The sequence below is a fragment of the Bacillus rossius genome, chromosome 18, assembly GCF_032445375.1.
Source record: "Bacillus rossius redtenbacheri isolate Brsri chromosome 18, Brsri_v3, whole genome shotgun sequence".
NCBI classification, from domain to species: Eukaryota; Metazoa; Arthropoda; class Insecta; order Phasmatodea; family Bacillidae; genus Bacillus; species Bacillus rossius.
This window is the reverse complement of record NC_086345.1, coordinates 27,004,105-27,022,285: the sequence shown is the minus strand read 5'-3', so window position 1 is coordinate 27,022,285 and position 18,181 is coordinate 27,004,105. Positions and strand designations below refer to the sequence as shown.

The window sequence follows — 18,181 nt, the reverse complement described above, 5'->3', positions numbered from 1 at the left end:
TTTTAAGAAAAGAAAATTAAATATGATAAGTTGCCCAGCCACGGAACTGCCCCTGATAATGGTTGTTTAAACCTGACTTTTAACACATAGTCAACAATAAAACAAAAATATACAAAATTTGGATTTAGGCTGGTTTGGGTTTGAGAGACAGATTTATCAGATGCATCATTGCACCAAAGATATATTGTAGTCATGTTTTATTTAGTATCCTACAGTAATTCAGATTCAATTGCAAAACTATATACCTACCATTTATATTTCTTGAATGAGAAATACAATAAGACCTTTATTTTGTACATGGTTTATATTGTTAATAAAAAGCATGTTTTGCATTTATATTATGACTGTTTTTCTCTAATGAACATAAAAATACCCACACACGTACACACACATGATCTGTGACCTGTAAATTACGAATATTGTGACGTTTCATGTTTGCTTATTTCCTTAATGGAGAAATACACTATGTATCTAGTCCTTTTCGTTTCTTTGTTATGCAAAGACTGACAGAAAAACTGTCTCAATATGTACTATAAATAGATATACTAGTAGACTCTATGTAATGCCCCCTGTTGAGTACCCACTTTACTATGACAATAAATGAGCCCCTTCACAGTTACAGATTAATAATTCTCTCTGCCATGCGCTTCTGAATCTTTAATGGGCGCCAGTACCCGAAGGTACCCAACTTAATTATTTATTAAATAGAAAAATAATTTAATACTAATTATAATATGTTTATTAAACATAAAGGAAAATGACAAAGAAGGTTGCTTACACTTGCGAATAAAAGAAAAACAACATATTAATTATCTAATAAAATTACTTTGGGCACAACAGATAAAAAGTTCATTGGTTAGGAGATAAAAATAAATTTAGCTAGTTCAGTATTCGTCGGTTCACATGAAGTTCAAAATCTTTCAAGACCTCTGAGTGAAGTTGTACAAAACATTTATTGTGCCATAATTCCAAGAAAAACTAGAGGCTTTAATATTATTCAAAGACGATTGATTTAAAACAATTAGAATTATCAGACAGCAGATGGTCACTAACACAATTCGTGCTATGATTCGGTGACGCGACAGTTCAAAATTTAACATAGCATATAGTCATACCTGATGATTTGACGATATATAGTTTTCAGATAAAGCCCCAATAAAACCAATACTCTCAGAGCTTCACCGAAGCTCGGGGCGTATTTTTTCTCGTCAATTTGAGAGACGTAGCGATGCTATATAATATTTAAAATGTCACGTCGGCAAGGCCCGACGCGACAACACACACAAGCCACAATATGGCACACCAAAGTTTTTTTTATTCTCTTACAAAAATTAATAGCGTCTCTAACAACAATGTCTTTGAAAGATCCGCCGATCTATCGGCCAATCACCGGCCTTGAATTAAGCATTTAAAAGATATTACATTTAACATTATTAACATAGAGAAAGGTTTCAAAGCTCAAAGCAATATCCAAAACAAATATAGAAGTTAATTAACATGAAAGATATATAAATTTGGCACAAATAAAAACGTAAACAAATACTGATAACATAAATAAATTATTTAAATTAAAGTGTCAGTGTTCTGTGATCTGATGTAGTATCACATCTACAATAATTGAACACAAACATTTCACATTGTAGGTGTGTCCGTATTAAAAAGGCCTGTGTGGAGCTGAATCAGGGTGGCTAGAAACAGGGAAAAGTTAGAGGAGATTTCAGGTAGTCTGGTAAATGTTATAATGATGTTACTTAAATATTAAAGATATAGCAAAGACTTATTTTATGTTTCATGTACGCAAATCATTTTTTAATCATTCCCAACCCGTTTTAGCGTTACATGAAATTTTCCTCCCATTTATTTTTTTCTTGTAAATATATTAGCCAATCAACTTATGTGCTATCCACAGTAGTACGATAAAATAATTGATAATTGCCTGTTGCAATAGTGGTGTGGTTTGCCTACAAGTCAATATTTAAAATTTTAATTTTTGTTAGTTATTGGTGACCTACTAATATCAGTGGTCAGAGAAAATTATGCCACCACCTGGAAAAGTCAGGTAATTTTTCTCTCAGGTATGCTAGCCATCCTGTTGAATATAACAATAGTCGGAGGCAGGACGCAAAGATTTATGCTCTCTTTCCAATTAACGATTTCTGCCATTAGTTTCAGTATGCTCTGTTGCAAGATATATTCCATGGAGCACATAAGTTTTAGAAACAACTTTGTATTGTAAAGAAGATTTTATCTTAAGTGCATCTGACACGTATATTCTCTAGAGTAAAATTTGGACTTAGAATTTTTGAAGTACACTTTTTTCTATTTCATTAAAAGCATTAGCTGATAATTTTTTTCATACTTGAGAGACGCCATTTTGGTTTCACCGATTTTTGCTTTTTAATGCATAGTAAATAATTTAATTAAATGCCTTGTTATAAATAGTGTCTGGTTGCTATAAATAGTTTCTCTTATGAAATAATTAGTTTTAGGATTGAATAATTATTTTTGTCAGAATAACTACAACTGTAATAATAATGACAATATACACAAATTTATGGACTTATGAAAATGAAGATTAAGTAAAATTTAAAAAAAAATTACTTAAATTTAAGTGTGTAAACATTGGGGTTCTAAAAGTCTACTGTTCCCTGAGATTTTGGTGTGGGATTCAAATTTTATCATTAAAAAAAAAAATTGGTTGTCTGTAAAGTTGGTTTACGGACGATAGTTTTAACGTCACAACGTCATAACAAAACATTGATGAAATGATTGCATACTTTTATGAATAAAATTGAATCATTTTTATTTAACTATCACTATTTTGTATGGATACAAAGAAGGAGTGAAAAGATATCTACAATTTAATTGATAAATTTACTTTTATCTGCGCTCATTAATTCAAATATGTTTTTATTACTTTAACGAAGAGATTATTTTTTAACTATAACATTTATACATGTTTGCTATTTAACTTCTTCCAATCTGTGTTATTCTGTTAAAGGATAGGACGATGATATAGGTAAAGTATGAAATGAATGGGAGTTTTTTTTTCCAGTTTAATGTGCCTCGGAAAAAGTCAAATCGATGGCTGTTCCAATCGAGCAGAAGAGAGATAGATGCGGCGCAAGCGTACAGTGAGCATAACGGGACACAGCGTAACGGGGCAATGTGCGTTACGGGACACTTTTTCGTGCGTGCAGCTGTCTTTCATCGAATTACTAGACGTCACGTCAATAATTAAAACTAACTATAATAAAATATGGCATAAAGAATAATAACATGAAGTTAAAAAGCCGGGTAGTATCACTCTAGCAGCAGTTGGTACCATATTCTCTGTACTGCAGACTAAAGCGTGGGACACGCCGTAGAAACCGCTCGGCGACCGGCTTTTGTGGTTGACCGCCCGCGGGCGGATGTTCCGGAACCCGACCCCTCACTCCAGCTGCCGCTGGCCGGCGACCAGCCGGACCAGATCGGAGATGCGGCACTCGATCACGCCCAGGTAGAGCATGACGTTGTGTGACGTCACGTGGGAGTTGTGACCTGCAGCATAACATACCATCCGTTGCGAGGACCGTCGAGACTCGTTCCGCGACGGCACAGGAACGAGAACAGATCTCCCAGAACATTCGCAAATCGTGCGCACGACCTACGGCTACTGTTGCTGTTATTTTGTTTTCCGATTGTGAATCCAGCCTTAGAGATGGCCACACAATATTTTCAATAGCCATTAAGAGAAGAAAAAAAAATTACATTTGCCTGTTTGAGAGTTTTATGGATGAATATATGTCAAAAAAAAAATGACTCCCATGCCCAATTCATTTTTACCATCTTAAGAGGCCACTCCAGTGTTTCAGGGGAACTACGCAAGCCGCGTTAACCTCATAAGATTCAATGCTATTTTCATTTCGCTTATAATAAATAACTAATTAACTAATATAGATTTCGAAATGATGCTTGATTTATATGTAAGACAGCGATGCTCTTATCAAAGCCCCTTTCTTCAAAAACGTGCATAAATTATGGTTGTATACTAATCTTTATTAATATGCATAAGTGTATTGTCTTGGTTTGAACCATAATTTATGCACGTTTTTGAAGAAAGGGGCTTTGATAAGAGCGTCGTTGTCTTACATATCAAGCAAGCATCATTTCGAAATCTATATTAGTTAATTAGTTACAAGCAAAATGAAAAAAAAAAGCATTCAATCTTATGAGGTTAACGCGGGTTGCGTAGTGCCCCTCAGGGGCGCAACAACAGGGTGGGGGGGGGGGGGGGCAAGGGTATTTTGCCCCCCCTCTGAAATCTTGAAGTGGGGGCAAACAGGGGCAAAGAAAGTGCTGTGTAATTAATTTTTAGATAATAAAACTGCTTAAATAGAACCATTTTCCACCTTGAAATACAAATATTCCCGGGGGAGGACCCCCGGACCCCCCGCTTCAATAGGGGGGGATCGATGATTCTTTATAAAATGGTATATTGCCCACCCCCCTTTGAAAATTTAGTTGTTGCGCCCCTGGTGCCCCTGAAACACTGGAGTGGCCTCTTAATATGACCTCCGCTTTCCGGCGACGATTTGTCCGGACGAAATGGAGAACGTTAGCGGGCGGCGGGCGAACGGGGAAAGCGCGGCGGTTCACCTAGGAGTTGCAGCACCGGGGCGTTGTCGCACCGCACCAAGTTGAACACGTTCTCGACGGCGCGCAGCACCCGCGCCAGCAGGCCCTCGGAGGCGGCGGCGGCCAGGCGGCTGTCCTCGGCGGCCCGCCGCGCCACGCCCAGGTCGCGGCGAAGCTGGTCCGCCGAGTCCCGCTGGCGGCTGGCGCGCTCCCGGCTCTGCGCGTGGTGCTCGTCGATCTTCTTCTGCAGCTCGCCGGCCTGGTCCTGCAGCACCTCCAGCTGCGAAGACCCGTTCCCCCCCGTGCGTCACGCGTCGCCCCCTGGCGTTGTTCCTCGTAGCTAGAGACCTGCAAAATTCGCGGGTTCATAACGTGCTATGCTAAAATTCAAATAATTATACCTTAGTGATGCTTCTGCCATTGGTCCACTGTTTAATCTGGAGGACTGGGGGCCAATTAGAGACCCTCACTCATAGAAGTGTCGAATCACAGGGCCACCCAGTCGTGACGACTCACAAGTCAGCAGCCAATGAACAGTTGGCATTTGCCCAAGTGTGTAAAGGATATTGGAGTCTATCCTAAAGGTCATTGAACCCGCGAATTTTTCCGGTCTCTACTCATAGCTAGAGACCTGCAAAATTCGCGGATTCATTCGGTGATATGCCAAAATTCAAACACATATACACCTCTTAGATAATTTTGCTGTTGGCTTTTCTGTTCATCTGGACGAATATCTCAACCAGTTTCTAAACCCTCAACCAAAGAAGGATCGAATCACAGAAAAACCAGCTGAGACGAGTTACAAGCCGGCAGCCAATGAACTTATGTTATTTGCCCGAGTGTACAGGGGTGTGTGCAGTCTTAACCTGAAGGCCATCGAAACCGCGAATTTTGCAGGTCTCTACATACTGTATGTGCAAGACATCTTGGGAGCTGTTCAGCGCGATGGGAAAGGAAAACATATCAGAGAGGTGTTGACAAGAAAGCTTAAAATATTCTTGGGTACCTACTTGAAAGCTGGACCAATCACAAATAAGTTGGCCATGTATTGCTTAGCAAGCGATATGTCGATGAATTGATCGGCATATTTACAATTATTGTTGTTTTTAGAACAGTTAATGTGTAATGGGGCCATGCAGAAGTCAACACTGTTTGGTTCCATGTGGCTCCACCTACTATTTGGCTCTGTCAGTCCATTCCAACTACTCGTTTTTTTCGAACTTTGGAGCCCAGCTCATATGATGTTTTTCCAGATTTAGGAGTTATGATTTAATAGAAATACAGGCTTGCCCAGGAGATAGGAGTATTTAAGGGCACTCTACCCCGGGCTTTTGTTAGCAAAGGACCCACAGTTTGAAAATATACCCATATGTTTTATAAAGTTATTAATATTAATTTATTTTCAATGTTTACAGATTACTTCGAATTTATTAAGAAATATATTAACGATGTGGGTCTATACCGAATGAGTCTAAATTCGACCAACAACCGCTGACCATAGGATCAACACGAAAATATTTGAAAACATTTGTACTACTTATGTAACAAGGTATGGTCTCCGGCAGAGTGGTGCGGTGATCTGACGGACATATCTCGGTAGTGTTTTTGTTAGATGCTTATGCCTGGTTCCAGCTCTCAGGAATAGCAACCTCTCATTGGGAGGTGAGTCGTGGACCGTGGACCATTCTGCCTGTGTGGCTTTGGATTACCGAGGGTCGTCACATATGCTGGAGAACGATACTATGAAGCCTTGCCTGGACCTACGTGTTGCGAGCAAATGGATACGCCCCTAGCTAGTCTTGACATTATCTCGCGTGGGCACTGCCCAGGACAAGATAACGACTTGCAAGTACAACTGCGCAACACTCTCCTCACTTCAACAATACAGTAAATTAGTTAACTATAACATATGGGTATATTTTCAAACTGCGGGTCCTTTACTAACAAAAGCCCGGGGTAGAGTGCCCTTAAATACTCCTATCTCCTGGGCATTAAACTATGTACATTATATCATTCAAATTAATACTTTAAAACATTTTCTTCACCCACTTCATTGTTTAGTTCATTAACATAGTTGAAAATTGTGAAGTTTTCTTCTTCTTGCTTGGCGTAGTGGGCGGAAAGTTTCTCCACGTCCGTCTCGTTGCAGCATTCCTTAATCTTCCGAAGTATTTCCTGATAGGTGGCGATCATTTGCTCCTGAGCTTCCTTCTCACTCTCTATGGAAAAAAGGAAAAGTTCATTATTATCAGATGGTGGCAACGTTGGCATTATTACAAGGCAGTGTGTGAATCCATTTTTATTCTTTCAGATGATAATTGTTACTCCATATTGGTCGACACCCAAAACTTTGGCTAAATTTAGTGTTTTCATTATGGAAACAGTTTTAATTTTTTTTTTTTTTTTTTTTTTTTTTTTTTTTTTTTTTTTTTTTTTTTTTAAGTGACTGATACAACAATGGAATTTCGAATACATACTTACTAACCATCATCTTACATGATCAAGCACCATTTCTGCAAGGTTTTGGGCGGGACAACATGGCAATTGCGAGGTTAAAAAGTAACTTCACCTACTACGTCACAGCGTGCTGTCTCCAGACAATTCCTAACTCCATGATTATTATGATGAGGACATGCTTTGTTTTTTCATGGTTCTTAGTGTAACTTCCTAGTTAAATTATTTTAGATCAGATAAAAATTTTGCCAAAGAATTCTTTAACCAGAAAATCCGCTTTGGAATGGTAAATTCATGTTTAGAGCTCAAGTTTAAAATTATTTAAACTGATTAACCTGGAGATACAAGATATCGAGAAACTACGTAAATGTTAGAATGCTAATGATAGGCGGCATTTCAGCTAGCAATGTTTGTAATTATGCACTTATTTGTGCATATCAGGGTTTTTAAGCTTATGTTTGAGTTTGTGGATGTCTGTGTTTGTGCTTATGGCAATTTTTATGCCTATGCCTGGGCTCGTGCTTATATGTGTGATTATGCTATGTCTGTAAGTATTTCTGTGTTCGTTCATATGCTTGTATTTGTAACTATCACGGGCGTCTCTGGTGGACGGGGGGACAAACACCCCCCACCACCCCACCCCCCACCCCAATATTTTCAAGTACATTCAGTAGTTTTATTTATACTATTTTCATGTTTATAAAATACATGTATTTACAGTGATGATGTATAGAAGTAGATCAGGTTTCAAATAAAAATTACATACAAAGCATAGTTTGAAAATAAATAGATATTTTATACTCAAGTCGATGGAGGTACTAGAAATTGAATTAATAAATAAATAAATTTATTTTATGTCCTTCCCCCCGAACTTTATGTGCCAGAGACGCCCATTACTAGAGATACAGAAATTTCGCGCATTCATCAAGTTGCATGTTGGAATGAAAACCTTCAAACGATCGCTCTGTGCTCATGAATGGACCGCAGTTATTTGGACAGCCCCCTCCTGATACAGTGAGCCAACGATGCCCCGCTAGAAGAGATGTTAAGCGAATCAGGTAGCGCCAATTAATAAGTATAATAATGTTCTAGGTAAGAAATCGACCAATGGGAAATGCGTCAAGCACACCTATGGCATTGAATCCTACCCTGAGGCCATATGAATCCACGAAATTTTCGGGTCTCTACCCTTAACCATGTCTACGCCTGTGCCAGTGCGATGAGCCGTGCCCCAGCCTCACGCTTGCGCTGCCTCTCCCTCTCCTCCAGGTCGGCCATGACGCGGGTCTGCCCCTTGACGGAGAGGAACTCCTGCAGCCGGGAGTCGTGGTCCAGCTGCCTCTGCAGCTCCCTCATCTCCTGGCTGTGCACGAACACGTCCGTGCGACCGCGCTCCTTCAGCGCCTGCAGTTTGCTCTGCGCCTCCTCCCTGCGACACGTTGTTGAGCCTGCTATTGCTTGTGTGCAGTGGCGATCCCTGGCCAGAACTGAAAATGGCGCCCATTTTGGATTAAAAGAGGGGGGGGGTTGTTCAGTAACGCGAAACCGTCGCGGCGGCGGCCCCTCCTGCTCCGGCGCCCCTGGCGGGGGCCATCCCTGCCACCTGCTTGCTACGCCACTGCTTGTGTGTGCTGAGCACACATTCTCAAGGCTAGTTTGCAACCACCCGGTGCTGCACGCAGGCATCGTCCACAGAGTTTTAGAGTTTTGTACTGTGTTTTTGTACATACGGATGTGTTTTCATTCAATGCAGCATGCCGCTGCACAGCTGTTCACCCTCACCTCTGTAATCCTAACTTAAAGTCGCTCGGCCCTGCGTCATTCAGAAATGAAATTAGTGAGTCATGTAAAAAAGTAGTTTGCTGCGTAGTCAACAACTGGGGATGAGCCACGACTACGATCCTGGACATGACAGGGTCGCGAGATAGAACGTGTAACAGTGCTGTGTAACAATCAACACATTCCTACCAGAAAACAAGGCTTGGTTCGTTGGCATAGCGTTCTGGGGGAGACTAAAACACCCCTGGGGGTGCATCTGCCATGACACGATCCTGCCAACTGCCAGACACAAGACAATGTGCATGCCCAGAAACTACTTTCACTATTCCTGTGAACTAGCACACGGGCATTTCACACTGCGCTAGTTGGCGCCCTAGCATACCATCGACGCCACCTGCGTTATGCGGTGGAACATCAACGTTCGTATCCACAGAATGTTTCAGGAACATTGCGGAGGAATGGTGGTCGAGTGCTTATGACACTCGCGTCCCGTCAAGATGATCCGGGTGCAATTCCCGGTAGGGTCAAACCCGGAATTTTCGTAACGTGGAAAATATGGTGGATGCTGTTGTGACCTGTGGGTTATCTCGGATAGGTATTCCCGTCCCCATTCCCCACTACTCCAAATCTCATTTCACACGTTCTTGAAGGTGGCAAGAACAGGTCTCTCCCTCGGGTGGGGCAGCCGGCTCCTTGGCGTGTTGGGCCCCATCCCATGCACCATGGGCGTCGCAACTAGGGGGGACAGGGGGACACGTCCCCCCCCCCATTAATAAAAGTCTTCAATTTCGTCTCCTCCAATAATGTATTTAGTTTCGTAGTTATATTAAAAATATGATTTCTGTGATATAACCCAAAAGTTGCACATGGTGCATTTAGTCCAATCGTGGTAATGTGAGCACTGTGTTTTTACAAATTTGTTTTCTGAAATTTTTTTTTATAAAAAATAAATTATAAATTGCAACCAACTAATATTTAAGAAAGAAAAATACCTAAAAACCACCTTTTTCCACCTTCAAACCCCAAATTTTCCCGGGGGAGGACCCGCGGATACCCCCCGCTTTTTTTTTTCCAGGGGATGGATATTCCTCAACAAATAATCAATTGGAGTCCCCCCCCCCCCCCAAAAAAAAATATATCCTTGCGACGCCCATGCCATGCACACCCTGTCTCAGGAGGGAAAACCACAGTGAATTGGGTTTTTAAATCGATCCGGAACACGGTCGGCTGGGGCACGTGAACCTCTGGTCGTAGGCGAGCGTGGCCTGCTCGATGAGGTCGACGACCAGCCGCTTGCCCGCGGCCAGCCGCGCGGTCAGCCGCTGCTGGAGCTGGTTGTAGTGGCCGCGCTCCTTCAGCAGGTGGTCGATCTCCTCGCGCATCGCCGAGTTGTCGGCCAGCATCTTGTTGAACTTCACGGTCGCCTGCGGGACCAACCATCTCTTCTTTTTCTTTTTCTATCTAGTGAAAACTTCTATGGGAAGGTTTGGATAGAGAGTAAATTCACGTTAAGTCGTCATCGACATGGTCACGTGACGTGTAAACGATAACACTATATCTATTTCCTATTAGTATAGCTTATTGCGCTTTTAAATCTTAAGTATGCGATTACTGTGCAGTAAAAAGTGAGTATAAAATGTATTAATATTCTCGTATAGAGCTATGGCAGTTGCAATGACTTGACGTCGTCTGGCCGACGACCACCCCAGAGCCCGACCTGCACCCGCCAGTATACGCTCCCGCTAACGGAACACACCCCTGGCCATGGCCCACCCGAGTCAGGCGAGCCGAAGAGCAATTAAAGGCAAAACCGCGTAAACCTGAGTAGACAAGAGAAGAACCGTACCCATTCCTCCTGAAACATTAAATTAGGATTTTAGCGACAATAAAATCTCTTCCAGACACACCCGTTTGGAGTCTAGCGTAATGAGGTCACGCCTGGCGCGAGAGAGGCCGAGCCTCCCTCGGACGCCATGCCAGTTCGGCAGTTGAGCGCAGCTCACGGACCGGGGCGGACCTACGTCCCACGGAGAGGCAACATCCTTTGTCTACATCGAAAGTAACGTCCGGTAAATATAGTCACTAATTAACAGAACCCCTTTTATTACTTAACCTCTCCGTGAGCACCCGTCCCTTTTTTCGGTCCAGGACCTAATCCGGCCGCATCAATTTAAAGACACCCCGCACCACACTTGGTCAGCGGGGCTGCTCTTCAGCATACGGCACGGGCCGTCTCCCGCAACTTACAGAACTTTCTTTAAGGTCACGCGCACGGCGCTGACCACAAACCCGCAAGGGAACTTGGACAAACTTAATTGCGGTGCGTGTTTCACCACAGTGGGCACAACACCCGCGCCGAGACATTTGCATACGGGATTGGCCGTCTCCAATCGCCCGCCCCCTTAATTCAGTGTATTTTTGTATCCCGTGTTTTGTACTGCTAACTTACGTTACCCGAGTAACGAGTGCCACGTAACCTGTGCGCGCCCCCTTAATTCAGTGTATTTTGTGTCCCGCCTTTGTGTTACGAAATTACGTTACATGCGTACCCAGTGAGACGTCTGAGACGTAACAGCATCCGAGCCCACGTAACGCGGAACACAAACAATACGGCGCCACGGAATAACAAGTAAAAAACCCCCGGGGACCTCTGTAGAGTGTTGTATTGTGTACGACTCGCTCCTCTGAATAAAAGGTACGACACCGCCACCTCAACTCCACGTCTCTTATTTAAAATCATCTCACGCAACACCGCCGCCGGCCCTAGTGGGCCACGCAGGGGCACATACATCCACGACCCCAAATTCACGACTAGAAACGAGCTAGTCTGGCGCCCACCCGGACAACACAGATCAAGAACCGCCTTTTCCCACTAGGAGCCACACCGGGACTCGAGCCCGAGACCCCGGACGACGGCAGACTTATGACTCATCTTAGCATGCAAAATTTAACAATAGCAAATATTGGCTTGTTGTCTTTGTGTTAATGTATACAGATTCGTAATTTCCTCCCCGTGTTTTTTTTATATATATATGACAGCCAGTTTAAACCAGTGAAGTTGTACGTCCAAGCTGTTAAGTAAAATCATTTTCCTCCATTGCAAGGATCACTCAAATAATGCACAAGGAATGGCGTAGTTTTACCACTCCGAGACGATTCTCGAGACTTTTGATGTTCTTCTGCGACTCGATGCTCAGCTCGAAGCTCTGCCTGTCGCTGACGTCGGTCTTCTTCAGCTCCAAGATCTCTTTCTCCAGCTTCTGTATTTGCACCTCCAGCTCCGCCACCTGCAACACGACAGCCCGTAGAGCAAAAAAAAACTTTTCAGAGATGTTCCTGCAACCAACATTAAATGACATCATCAGATGAAATCAAGATGACAGTCTCCACTAAACAATATGGCTGCCTCCGGCAGACTATAATGATATTTTTTTTAATATTATTTTGAAAATAAATATATTTTCAAGGTGGTGGAGTAACGAAAAGTGTAAGGCATGGGAGTGGGGTGTAGGATGATGTCATGTAACGAAAAGTGTTACACACAGGAGTGGGATGCTTGATGATGGAGTCATATAGTTTTTAAATTTTATTAATTTCTTTTTCAATTTTCTAAGTTAATATTTGAGGATTTTCAAGTTTCATTTGGCACACTTATATGTTTGGTACGTTCCATTCACTAAATGGAATGTAAACGAGTTAATAGCCCCAGATGCGGGTCCACCATCTGGTCGGAAAAAAAACGAAAAAATTGAGCTCTGTGCATGCGCGGAACTTATGCAACAGGCAGGTTATGGATGGGACACCGGAATCCGTTCCCCAGAAAATAAGGGTTTTGGCTGTGTCCCATCGTGCACTAGGAATGTCTTGGAATACCGAGCCGGGGGAGGCTAAGCTTGCCGCACGGGAATCCTGTGACAGACGCACCTGCGCCTTCTCGGCGCGGATGCTGGCCTCGTGCTTGTCGGCGAGCGCCAGGAGCTCCTTGGCGCGGGCCCTGCCCTCGGAGTGCCGGCCGCCATCTTGGTCCGCCCGCGCCGAGCTCAGCTTGCCCGCGACCGCCGCCCTCTCGCGCTCCAGCACACGCACCATCTCCCTGAGGAACCACGTGGTCTGTGCGGTCCAGCGGAGGTCAGGCCTAGACACACTCTGTTCGAAGATTACTCTCCACAAAGAAGGCAGAGATCACCAGGACTGTTGAGACCCAGGCACCCAGGCACCAAACAAGGGGTTTGAAGATGACACAAGAAAACAGAGCACATCAGGGCTGTTGAGACCCAGGCACCAAAGAAGTGTTTTGAAGATGACTCTCCATAAGAAGGCAGAGATCACCAGGGCTGCTGAGACCCAGGCATCAAGACATCAAACAAGGAGTTTGAAGATGACTCTCCATAAGAAGGCAGATATCACCAGGGCTGTTGAGACCCCTGGCACCCAGGTACCAAACAAGGGGTATGAAGATGACACAAGAAAACAGAGCTCACCAGGGCTGTTGAGACCTAGGCACCAAAGAAGTGGTTTGAAGATTACAAGCCACAAGAAGGCAGAGATCACCAGGGCTGTTGACGCCTAGGCACCAAGGCACCAAAGAAGGGGTTTGAAGATGACATGCCGCAAGAAGGCAGGACTCACCAGGGCTGTTGAGAGGAATGGCCAACATCCTCAGAGACCAGGCACCAAACAAGGGGTTTGAAGATGACATGCCACAAACTGACAGAGATCACCAGAGCCATTTAGAGGAAGGGACTGATGAGAAGGGGTTAAAACTTCCCTGTGTTCCAGGCACCAGGGAAGGGGTTTGGATATGACATATCACAAACTTTAAGATATCACAAGGATTGTCGAGAGGAAAAGTCAAGGCAATGATAAAATTCCCCGGGGCATCAGGGAAGATGTTTGAAGATGATGTCTCCAAAACTGTCAGAGTTCACAAGGATTGTCAAGACGAATGGGCAGGGAAAAGGGGCAAAATTCTTGGGACTCAGTCACCAGAGAAGTAATTTGAATATGACGTCTCGCAAACTGCCTGAGATCACCAGGTTTGTAGTGAGGAAGGGGATTGGGGAGAAGGCATGATTCTCGAGGCCGGGGCACCAGATTGATCAACCCTGGTTCATTTTAGAGGTATTTTTTTTATTATTCTTAGGTTTACACTGATATTACGAAAATTATTAGTATATTGATAATAATAAAACATTATGCACCCTACAATAATTAATTTTATACACACGGATCACCTTTATGGTAATGACCACAGTAAAGTCTACAGTCTTTAATATTTTTTGACGTGATAACGTCTTATAAATCGATGAACGCTGGCTGCACGCACGAAAAAGCATGATTCATTGTCACGTTCTGCCTGAGCCAACCGTGCAAGAAGCGGCCAATCACCGTGCGAGAAAATCTTCTATAATATCAAACAGGTTGATTTATTTGTCCAATTTCGTCATTTCAAATTAACAATTTATTGACATTGATTTGATTTCAGTTTATTTCTATAGCTAATTGTTCGTGATTATATTTAAACAAATTATTTAAATTAAAATTTGCAAAAAAAAACTGTAAATAAAATTTGAAAATTAAAAAAAAATATGTCTGCAATTTTTCATCAATGTTTTCTTATGATGTTATCACATAAAAATTATCGTCCGTAAACCGACTTTACAGACAAAAAAACCCTTTTTCCTTTAACGCGATGCTCAAAAATATTGACTGCTTATGATCTCACCCTCAATTATTTATTTTTGTTAATGTGGCACTGCCCGCTAGAAGGACCCGGGTCACTGACCTCGGGAAGCCATCATTTCACAGACGAAAGAGCCACACCCGAAGTTCCCCGAAGTTCATGCTCGCTTTTTTTGTTTACATTATTTCACAGTATCTTTAATGTAGCTATCCTAACCAAATCAACCGTCCACAATGTTTTAAGTATATTTATAATGTAGCTAACCTAACCTAATTGACAATTAGTTGTAAGTTACAATGAGCCAAAAAAAACAAAAAACCGAAGATGCACGATTGGGACGTTTGGCTCTCTCGTCTGTGAAAATAAGGCTTCCCACTGACCTCTGCTTGGCGAGGAGGTGCCTCGTCAGCTCGCTGTAGGCGCGGCGGTCGCCCTCCATGATGCGACACTGGCGCTGCAGCCTCGCCAGCTCCGCCTCGGCCATCTGGCGCACGTCCAGGTCCTCGTGGGCCAGCCGAGCCGCCATCTTGTCCTCGCGCTCTGCGACACGCCACGCCACGCCACGTCCGCACCTTCAGCCCTCGCCAGCGATCTTTGAATATATATACTGTATAGAAGTCGCCAGCCCAGGTTAAAATTTCCAATACGGTTTTGAGGTAGTTGGTTAATTCACCGCCGCAAATCGCCACCGTCTCTAGGGCCATCGACTTGCGGTGGTCCCTAGCGGACAAGTGTCGAACTCTTCAAGCATCCCTTCTTCCCCCTCCCGTTGAACGACCTTGAGCTGCAGTGAATGTTGGATTGGGGGGGTGCGGGGGAATGACAGCGGGCGACAGTGCTGCGCTCTAACGTGTAAATAACAACTAAGACGATACAGGGCGTTACGGCAGCGCACTGCAGCGGTGAAGTCCCCAAGCTGATCATCATACGCTCCTGAAAAACGTAGAGTAAATCCTATCCACTCGCGACTTCTATACAGTATATATATATTCAAAGCCAGTGATGGTCAGACTTCAGACACCCAAACTCGGCGACGTCGCGAGCGAAACTACTAAATAATGCTGAGTGTGGACAAACATTTGAAAAATTGTGTGTTTTTTCAACCGCATTTCCGGACGCGAACCGAACGTGGTTACCGCGCCCGCCGCTAGAATTCGCTGTCGGAGCAGCTACGTCGACCATCAAATCATATCCGTTTCCAGGGCGAAAATTAAACTACGTACAGCGAATAAGACTTGCAAAAAATTTTAAATCCCGGCTTTGAACCTGATTTTCGATAAGGAATTTTTATTGAAATACTGCCCAATCTTGTTAAAATTCATAAAAAGAACGTTAATACTACTAAGTTATTTGTTTTTGTTAGTGAACTTTGGTCCACGCCATCCGTCACAGATGGCAGCGCTGTAGTTAAACATTCCCGTTCCATGCGACTTCCATTCCATTCAACAAATAACTCCTACCAACTGCTGTGACCTAGAGCTACGATTTTAACTCATCAAAAAAATGCGAAGTTTTTTAATGTATTTTGTAATTTTTTCCAAATTTATAGCTAAATAATTACGAATTTCCAAGATGGCATCCAAATTTCAAGATGACGGGCGCCAGAGTAATAATAACGAAAATTGCAACATTGGCATAATACAAGATGACGGGCATAATGAAAAGTGCACTGATTATGTCATACTCATCCAAGATAGTGGGGTGTCACAAAACATTCAATTTTTCTAGAATACAAGATTGCGACCGTAAAAATATGTGCAACTTTTTTTAAAAATATTTTTTATTAAATTTTGATTATTTTTTTTATATAAATTTTAAATTTTTTTCCCCGAATTTCTAGCACAAAATTTACATATTTTAAAGATGGCAGATCCAAGATGGCCACCGAAGTCTTAGGGGCGGCTCTTCGTTGGGGAATTTAAGCCTCTTTGGGGAATTTTGGTTCTTTCTAAGGCAATAGTCTCTTGAGGTTTTTAGAATTCCGAATTTTTGAATTTTTGAGGAATAAAACGGGAAAATTTCCCTCAAAACTGTAACCATCCCTCATTATAGAAAAATTAAAAAAAATAGTTTTCAATTTTTTTTTAGATTTTTTGGGCTGGATTTAATTTTCTAAAAAAAAAAAAAAAAAAAAAAAAACTGGAAATTTTGGTGGAATTTGGCCAATTTTGAGTAATTTTTGGCAAATTTTGAAGGTCAATGTCAAGGTCATCCAATATGAACACCGTAATGTCAAAATCCAAGATGGCTCCTCAGCCTGGCTCCTGGCTCCTGGCTCCGCAGCCTTGAAGTCTGGTCCAGTATGCCTATTTACATACTAATTTTTAAATAAGGAGAAAAAAAAGACTGAGACAGAATTTTAAATAACAGCAACTTAGCTACATAAGGCTTCAGAGAGATTATTTTAGAAGGATTATTGTAATCCTTATTGGGCTACAACAAAGTATTTCCTCCCAATTACAGTCATACGCAGAAGCTGCAGGAATTGTGCTTCCAAGCAGACTACATTCAGCGCCTTTTGCACACAGTTTAATGTAGTCATGTTTTTCATACATGTGTGTGTGTGTGTATGTGTGTGTGTGTTTATGATTGGTTTTTAACAAAGTCATCCAAAAAAATTGAATTAAGAGTCAATTTAAAAAAATGTGAAATGTTCAAATTACTTTACTCAAGCAAAATCATTAATTATATTTATATGTGTAAACGTTGGAGTTCTAAAAGTCTACTTTCCCCTGATATTTTAGTGTGAAATTAAAAATTTTATAATTTAAATATATATATATATATATATATATATATATATATATATATATATATATATCAAATATGATGTTGGTATGTATGACGTCTATAAACTCCGACACCGTTTGACCGACCGCCATGAAAGTTGGTTCATTGAAGTGTTTTTTTGTCTCTCGGAGAAAATTTTTATGCCATCAAATATTATTTTTTTTTGTAACTCGCCGCTAGACGGCGCTGCAGCGCATCAGCTTCTAAACCGTTCAACCGATCGCCATGGGTAAACAGAAAATCATCATAGGTCACTGGCATACAAACAGCAATTGTGCGTTATTTCTGTATGTCCACCACACTGTCATATAGCGATATCCATTTATTATTATTATTGTTGCTTTAACTCGCGGTCAATGTATCACCCTGTTATCAGCCTGGACAACGCCAGCTACTACAACTAGTAGACATATATATATATATATATATATATATATATATATATATATATAAACCTAGCGACGGCTTTGGCATTGTTAGGCGGGGCCCTTAATTAACGGTTTCTTAAAACGACACAAATGGAAGCTAACGGTACCTGGGTGTATGCTGTCAGCCGGGAAACTCTGCACTCACTGTTTGATCCATACCCGGCGGCGTTGCCAGGTCGTCGCAGCGGTCCGGGTCCCAGTGTTGCCAAACTTGCGACCACGAAACCACAGAGTCGTCGCCTGAGTATACTGCAGTTAAGACTGAGTCTATCTCGCCATGTTGATTTTGACGTGAATACGTCTTTAAAATTGCTTCCATAGTGGTAGGCAATTTTAAAAAAAAAAAACGAATGATAACAAAAACGGGGGATACAGTTTGGCGTTGCAGCTTCATACCTAGCATCTCCATCCAAAAATTTAATTACAC

General features: G+C 42.3%; 1 protein-coding gene across 1 annotated transcript; it reads right to left on the bottom strand.

Annotated features, from left to right (window-relative positions):
* Positions 1-3,154: 3,154 nt before the first annotated feature.
* On the bottom strand, positions 3,155-17,880 carry LOC134541389 (outer dynein arm-docking complex subunit 1). Its single transcript, XM_063384813.1, has 9 exons — positions 17,862-17,880; positions 14,917-15,076; positions 12,778-12,946; positions 11,997-12,140; positions 10,096-10,277; positions 8,316-8,503; positions 6,670-6,839; positions 4,642-4,900; positions 3,155-3,543 (listed from the first exon to the last, which is right to left on the bottom strand). Exons 2-9 carry the CDS (start codon positions 15,060-15,062, stop codon positions 3,434-3,436), a joined length of 1,368 nt encoding a protein of 455 aa, XP_063240883.1. The 5' UTR covers positions 15,063-15,076; positions 17,862-17,880; the 3' UTR covers positions 3,155-3,433.
* Positions 17,881-18,181: the final 301 nt, after the last annotated feature.